General features: G+C 40.9%; 1 protein-coding gene across 1 annotated transcript in view; it reads right to left on the reverse strand.

The window, feature by feature from the left end:
• ATAD2 (ATPase family, AAA domain containing 2) overlaps positions 1-6,130 on the reverse strand; it is a 34,518-nt gene extending 28,388 nt beyond the window's left edge. Inside the window, 5 exon segments of the mRNA XM_009323337.1 lie at positions 1,382-1,466; positions 2,461-2,557; positions 3,978-4,131; positions 5,417-5,466; positions 5,994-6,130. Coding sequence (XP_009321612.1) covers positions 1,382-1,466; positions 2,461-2,557; positions 3,978-4,131; positions 5,417-5,466; positions 5,994-6,085 — 478 coding nt within the window. The 5' untranslated portion in view covers positions 6,086-6,130.
• Between the last annotated feature and the right edge of the window lie 2,207 nt (positions 6,131-8,337).

The raw sequence follows: 8,337 nt of genomic DNA on the forward strand, positions 1-8,337 counted from the left end.
TGGATAGTGGCTTAGCAACTTCATCCACCAGTTCCTTCAGGACCCACGAATGGATCTCGTTGGGTCCCATGGACTTGTGCACCTTCAGGTGCCTTAGATGGTCTCGAACCTGATGTTCTCCCACAGTGGGTGGCTCTTCACTCTCCCAGTCCCTGCCTTTGCCTTCTGCAGCTTGGGCAGTGAGGCTCGAGGACTTGCCGGGGAAGACTGAGGCAAAAAAGTAATTGAGTACCTCCGCCTTCTCCATGTCCCAGGTAACCAGGTCTCCCGTTTCGTTCTGGAGAGGGCCCACGTTTTCCCTCATCTTCCTTTTATGCCCAACGTACCTATAGAATCTTTTCTTGTTGCCCTTGATGTCCCTGGCCAGATTTAATTCTATCAGGGCCTTAGCTTTCCTAACCTGGTCCTTGGCTGCTCGGACAATTTCTGTTCGTCCTTGATTTGAGTCCTTCATTTAGGTCCCTGCCCACCATTGTGCACCCCTGTGCTCCTCTGGGCTTGTGCAGATAGGACTTTGTTGGGCTGATGGCCCTGGGATGGGCCTGAGAGTAGCCTGGCAGGGTATTTTGGGTTCCCCCTCCTGCCACTGTCTCTCTGAGCTTTGTTGTGGGTGTGCAGAGGAGGTCTATCACAAAACCTAACGCTAATCAGCTCAACTACCACCACATCCTTTTCTACCCTTAAGTACAGTCTCGCCCCATTCTGTTCCATCCAGAAATCTCCTACAAGGATCATTGGACTGACTGCCTTAATCACAACTGTGATTCTCCTTAAAACCCTAAAGTTTCTCCCCCTCTCTTCAAATATAAAGTTAATATGGCCTTTTACAATTTAACCTTATTCCTCATGTTATTTCCCACTGAGTACCCAGGATGACAGCTCCTAATTACAGGCCCAGACAGCAGCTTCCACTGATTACCTGCTAAACACAAAAATGAGCACCACTATCTTCTCCCCTGCTGATCTTCACGCTCGGGAGGAGCTTTCCATACACATCTGGCAGCCTCCCTTACTTCCTGAAAACTCTTGCTGTGCTGCTCAAAACCGTGAAAACTGTCATGTTCCTGCTGTAGCGAGATCAATCTTTCTCATTCTGAGTAATACCGTCCATTTCTTTGTATTCCCACCTATCCACAACCATCTGTTGCCTTTTATCTTGTAAGTGTTTTGGAAAAGCACAGATTTTTTTTTTACTTCTCTGAATACTTGTTCTGAGCTCACTACAGTACAGCCCTAGAACCCATAACTATGGCTTGCAATGTCAATAGCAATACAGATTTTTTTAACAGATGAAAAATAGCCAGTAGTTCAGCTCGTCTCAATTGTTTAAGACAAAGCTTTTGGCTAGAGCATAGTAAAGAAAATTTAAAACAGAACTAACCTGCAATGCCACCTTGATTATCAGCTATTTCTTTGTCTGCTCTTTGGATTTCTTTCTTTCCTTGGGAGTACATATCAAGGTTTTCCTAATTAAAAGAAACAAGAAAGATCAGTCACAAATATGCAGAAAACCTGACATGGGCATATTTGGTACCTATATAGTAACATTATCAAGGCACTCAATATACACAAAAGATTAAATTAAGGTACAGGAGGAGAGAATATGAACGCCATTCTGGCCCCCAGGATCAGTAAGAAGAATTTCTGCTCTAAAATAGGGTTTAGTACATGTGATAGTTCAATACCTATCCAGATACAAAACTGAGTGTATCAATAATTATGATAATAATAATAATATGTTAATAGTCCAAAAGTGGGCCAGAAGCCAGGAAAAAGCAATTCCTAGCAGACAAAAAAAATTCATATGGGCATTTGAGAGATGATATACAAAGTAATATGGACAATTCCGGTTTCATTAAAAAAAAGGAATTCAGATCTAAACAAAAAAACTATGAAAGCAGGCTATGAAGATGTTTAAAAAATGAAGTGCCTGTCATTCAAAAGGATAGTAGAACAACTTCATTTAATAGAGCAAAACTAAGACAGAGGAAATATGATTGCTGTATGTAATTTTAACATAATTTCCTCTAGGGACAGAGGACTACTTAAGCTCACAGGCAAGGCTGGCACAAGAACAAACATAGATAAAGCAGACATCAATGAGTTCAGTTTTTAGTAAAATTTGAAGTGAAAACTCAAGCCCTGAAACAGCTGTTTGTAAACAGCGTCATTCAAAAATTGTAAGGCAATTCAGAAAGTGTAGTATAAGACGTATTTCAGCATATCACTGCTATTTCATGTCTTCTGCAGAAGATATTTCCTCCACCCTTAGAGAGTATCTGTAGCATGACCAGAACAGTAAGATGTTAAATTATAATTAGAAAGCAAAAACAAATATTATTTTAGACTACACTATTCTTTGGAAGAAGTTATTTCAGCTAAATTAAAATTACAACTAAATAATTTCCCTATGTGAAATACACTACTTATACAAAAACAGTAAAATAAATTAGTATCTACTTCTTCTGCATCGTGGAACACCCCAAGGTCTTCCATCATTCGCCGTCTACGCTTCTTCTCCATGTCATCCATTTTTTGCAAGACTGCTTCTGCAGTACTAAGATAAAAAGTTGACATGTAAGAGCAAAGATAGGTAAGTACAAAAAAAACCCATTTAAAACAGTGCACATAATCAGTATGACATTTTAATATAGAATGCACAAAGCAAGAGTCATTGACACTTAGCCAAGTTTTTAAACACTAAAAAATTAGGTCAAATTTTTACTTTTTAATAGAGATTTAAGAACAAGCATTTGAGGATTTGCAAACATACACTGTTTTCAGGTTTATTTTCCCCTCTTGCTGAACACAGTAAAAAAAAAAAATCTGTTTTAGTAGGAAAAAAACAATTCTGAAGATCATAGTAAGATAACAGAAAGAAATTATGGCAGTTTTTAATAGCACTTAAGTTGCTCTGCATGATAGCATTAAGTAATTTTTAGTTCACAGCCTTCCTCAGACAACAGATTGCTTATACTTCTCTTAACGGTAATTTAAGTTTTGTGTTGGTTTTCTATGACTATATATGCTGGAAAAAACATCCCACTGCTGTTACACTTCACAAACCTTTCAGAAAACAATGTCAATTTGGGCTTCCCAAGGAGAATTAAGCCATAGACAGACAGGCAGAAACACTAGGACTACTTCACTTTGGCTGTATCCAACTTTCCTCAGTATCTTAACTCAACTGAGCATTATAAAAATATTCGTAAGCATGGAAGAAAAGTTAATTAAAAATTAAGGCGCTTCTTATGCTAAGGAAATTTATTTAGAGGGCAAGTTAAATCTCCTGAAAGTCACAATGTAAAGTGATCATTTTGGTTCACAAGACAACACATAAACCCACCCAGCCCATACATAGAAGATGCTCTAGTATGAAGATCTCTCTGCAACTGGCAATCCCAAAATGAAGACCCCAGTGGCAAATTTAAACATTGGCTGTGCCCAAATTCTTTACACATGAAGCACCTTCCAACTACATCCTCCCGCACACACTCTCAGACCCGGAAGTCTTAAACAGCCACAAGCACCTACTTCCAAAAAACTCAGGTTAAACAGCTTGGCTGCAAAGTACAAAGGCCCACAGCTGACATAAATCAATATATTAACAATAATTACAGGACATACCGGTGCAGGCAGAGGAGGAGACCCTGCCTGATCAATGGCAAACGAGTGTTAGCAGAGGTTGCTGACAACATCCTGCAAGTTCCAAGCCATGTGATCCTGGTGGGGCTCTACTATGGAGGGCACCTGCAGCCCAGCAGTTATCACAAGGACGTATCGTATATGTAGGGGCACGTAGGGAAGTCTCAGCCTAACCACTCAATACATTTAGCTCTTGCTGCCAGGAATAACAATACCTTTTTCTGTTGTCAAAAGAAGGAGAAGTCCCTAGCCAATATTATGCCATAGCGCAAAGGCTTGCTAATAAGGCTCATTTTAGTAGCTTTGCAAGATGATGAAAAAAACCCACTTACTTTGTTATAAGTTTGTCAAACAAAACAGATTGATTTGTAGTGGTGTAACGACTTTGTCGAAGTCTGCAGCTTTGGCGGACCTCCAAATCTCCATTTTCTTCATGGACTTGTTCTGCAGCTTTTGCATCAGCTCTGGTCTTCAGAGTTCTGGTGACTAAAATGCATTAATATATAAAATATTTTGAGACAGAAAATATGTTATTCCCTTTATTTCACTGTTGCTCTAGTAGAATGTAAAAAAATCAGTAGTGGCTTGATTTTTTCTTTAAATACTGAATTAGAAGTTATTGTCATGACCACAGCATTCAACTTAAATTACTTATGTTTAAACTACCTACTTAAAAGCATGACTTGTATAGGAACTTTTTTATAGACTGGAAAGCCAATCTGATGAAAACAAACACCCAACTTTTGTTCCATGCAGGAGGCAAGTTTATTCCAGTTATTTCCTTCTGGAAAAGTGAAAACAACAAATACCTCACTCTAAGGTGTTTTTACTCAAGTCATGTAAAATTGTATCTAATACTTTTTTAAAAAAATTGTTTATGTGGGAAGTCTCTTCTTAAGATGCATGGGTTTAGTACGCTGTTTAAGCGTGCATCACTTTCTTTTTCTGCATCATGACACAAAAGCTCTAGAAGAAATATCTCAAGATAAACTCCCAAATACCAAGGAACTCAAATGCTTGCCTGCTTTAAAAAAAGATCTGCCCAGTATTTACCACACAGCATCCTTTGCCATGGGTTTGTTACTTGCACTATCATTAAAACAGTTAAGAGAGGTCAGTGAGAAAGTAGTGCACAATTAGAACTTGAATTACTACACACAAAGTGCATTTCAGGCCCCTTCCTGCGTTCAGCCCCTGGCTGGCAGGACACTGCCCGGAAATAACAGATTTTCCCAGCTGCCAGCAAGCGGCCTCACGGCACCAAGCCTCCTTGTGTACTCAGCACGGCAATTCGGTTCCAAGGTAAATTGCTGAACTTCAGTGACACCTTCCCCACATCAGTGGGTTTGTGTGTCTCACGACTGAATTACTTTTTAACTTACAAATATTATAATACTGCAATATTCCCTCCTATTTGCAAGAATGATTTTCAATGAATTTGTGTCCTGCAGACTCCAGAAAAATCCATGTCACAAAGAAACCCAAGCTAAGGAACAGATTCTCTAGTGCTTAAGAGCAGGCTGGAATTCACGCTGTGTTCTCCCCAAACCTGAAAGGAATTAATAGCATATCCTCCTATTTGCACCTACCTCTTTTCATAAAACTCATAGGAAAGTCACTATCTTTGAGATATCTATTCTCACAACTTCAGTTGATTTTGGTTGATGAGTTCAGAAGTTTTCGGGGCCAAGTTAAATAGACGGGGTGACCAAATGCAATCCTTCTCACAAGCCAGGCTAAAAAGGAACCCTAGGAATTTACCACTACTTACCTTCTTTATATTCTTTTTTTTTTTGGTCTGATTTCGGCTTTGCCAACTGCCTACATTAAGAAAGAGGACAGAGGAGAGAAGGAAGAAAAGAATTACTATATTAGAATTATTGTACAGAAGTATTGTATTGTATCGTATCGTTCCCCATCAAGACTAGGGAACCTGACCAAGTTTATAATCCAGTGCTCCACATCATGCAAAGAGAAGCCTGTGGACCACATGGAGGATTCAGATCCCAAGTCTGCTGCATACCATATGCAGACAGTTCTATAAGGACACAAGTTTCCTAACTTGCTAATCTTGAAACCTCAGTAGTACAAATAACATCTCAGTAACCAAAGCAGAGGAGAGATCTCAAAGGAGTTGAGAAAAGATGCATATTTTTTATACAAGCAGAAGACTTTTACTAAGAAGAGTGACTCTAGTTCTAAGATACTGGCACTGACATCAACATCATCGTATTCCCCCGCAGATTTTTAGCTGTAGATTTATCATGACGTGACTCATTGTGCATGCTTTCACTTTTCCTTTTAACTCTACGAATTGAACAGAGACTGGACATCTAGAAATACAATACCTTGTAAAGTGTCTTTGATCGACATTTTCACTTAATATTTCCATGCTTTTGTCAAAGCTAGAGTCTGAACAGGGCAGCATGTTTTTTCTCATTGATCTTAAACAGTGTCCATTGAAGCATTCAATTTTGCCAGAGGAAAATTCCTAGGAAAACAGGAACATATTTATCTGAACCATGTATGTTGAGCTAAGACAGAAATTCTGCCTCATTTAGGCAAGTTTATTCTGTAACTCTCCTGACTTGACAGTGGTGCAACGAACAGCAGGTAAGCCTTGAACCACTTCTGCACCAAGAAGTAGCTCTCGGAAAAAAAAAAACAAACAAACAACTTCCAAAGCTAAAGCTCCCCACTGCCACACTTTTCTTGTGGACAACTTGAGCTTAATACCCTTTGAAAAAATTATTGAGGCAAAGCCTTTCATATAAACTTAGTGTTTCATGAAAAAAACCCCAACAACCTTTTATTTCAAAATTGATTCAGAGGAGTGGTCAAGCTTGACCTTGCATGTCCTGGAATTAAAATATAGTTAGCAGAGTTTTTCTCCTATCTCTGTTCCATTTATGACTGCATTTGGAGGGACTATTAAAAGATTTCCTTCAGGAGGACGGCATTTATCCATAGGAAACCAAAGGGAACTAAAGATACACTTTTTTTTTTATGGCTGTTGATCTTGTTCACACTGGTATTTCTGCAAGAAGCATGAGTACTATCACTTTTACTATGTGAGGAAAGCTGTGATGACCATGAGAGGTGGCTTGTTCAGTTTACAACCCAAAGTTTTATTAAGAATACGCCAAACTAAATCTCACAATGAAAAGGGCAGAAAACAGACCAGATTCTTCTACTTCTTGACACTAACTTTACCAAGAAGTACTTTCATTAGTAGTTGATGGAGATGATGACAGAAGCATGAAGAAGGTCGCTACAAGAGGACAATGATGCATGTGCAAGGCCTTTGCAGGGCCACACAATGAGAGCTGCGGCCAGCCGCTGCTGAGGGGTCAGCCCTGAGCCACAGAGCTGGGCAATCCTGTAACTGTCTGACTGTCTTCTCTTCAGTCAACCTTGAACAAGCCATCCCCAACGTTCACCTGACAACTTCTCATGATAAGACAGACCTTTTGCACGATGAGGGTGTCAATCACCTTTCCTTTGTCGCTCATTTTAAAGAGCACCTCCCTTCCTGCATGCCTCCAGACTGGTGGGGCGAGGCCTCATGAGATGCCTCCCATAGCTGGCTTTTGAATTTAGGCATCTGAGATGAAACCCCTAAAGATATTTTCTGCTTCTCAGATCCAGCATAGATAGATGTAACAAGACCTAAAGCTTAATGAGAGGCAGTCTGATCTGTCAGTCACCTTTAACATTTTTCCTCTCAAGGGTTTAAGAAAGAAATCGTTAACAGGAAGCCTTTCAACTAATTTTTAATTTTGCAGAGCCCTAGGTTTATTTGAAGAAGGCAGGTTTTTGTGCATGCTCACACATAGGAGTATATAAAGACTTAATCCAATACTTTCAGCATTCATCACTGAGAGAATTAGAAAAAAACCCCCTAGACCAAGAAATAATTACGTTCTCTCACCTGCAAATGTACTCAATAGTATTCCCACAGCAGGTACGACTATGGCTTATATATCATCCTATAAAACCTATAGGCATGCCTGGGAACTACCTGTAACGTTACGTTATGTGATTAAAGGATAATCTGCATAAACAAAAAGCAGTGGAGAAGCACCGGCAGGCAGAGGCACCCTGGTAACGCAGCGCTGGGGGAGCAGCCCAGCCCCACTCCTCGTGAGGCCATCGGTCAGCCCAAGGCCTGGCTCCAGGGTGAGGGACCCCCCCAGGGACACAGGCGGGAGAGACCTTGGGGGTCACCTAACAGACCGAGTGAGGGCCTCTGCCTAGAAGACGACTCATTGTGGGATGCTGATCACCACAGTCTGTTCTGGCTTCTTAATTTATTTAACGGCATTTCTATCTGTGTCCTGGGGTACAGAGGTCCAAGTGCCAGCACCGGGACAAGGGGCCACACCTCCTCACAGCCTGTGCCATCGCTAACAGACACCAAGCCAGCATAGTGAGGGTTAGAGTTTTGGGAACCAGGTACTGGAAAGGCCACGAGTCTGGGCCAAACACTGGAGAGACCGGGGAGGGGACAGGTCTGAGCCAAGTGCTGGACTGGGGGGCAGCTACTGGAGAGGCCATAGGTCTGGGCCAGGGACCTGCCCATGTCTGTGCATGAGGTGAACTGGGAGACCAGGCCACCCGGGGCCAGTTACCGGTTTGACCGAGTGTCTAAGGACAGTTACAGAAGGATATACATAGTACATGCGTGAGTGA

The sequence above is a fragment of the Pygoscelis adeliae genome, unplaced genomic scaffold (genome assembly GCF_000699105.1).
Source record: "Pygoscelis adeliae isolate BGI_AS28 unplaced genomic scaffold, ASM69910v1 Scaffold103, whole genome shotgun sequence".
Classification (NCBI taxonomy): Eukaryota; Metazoa; Chordata; class Aves; order Sphenisciformes; family Spheniscidae; genus Pygoscelis; species Pygoscelis adeliae.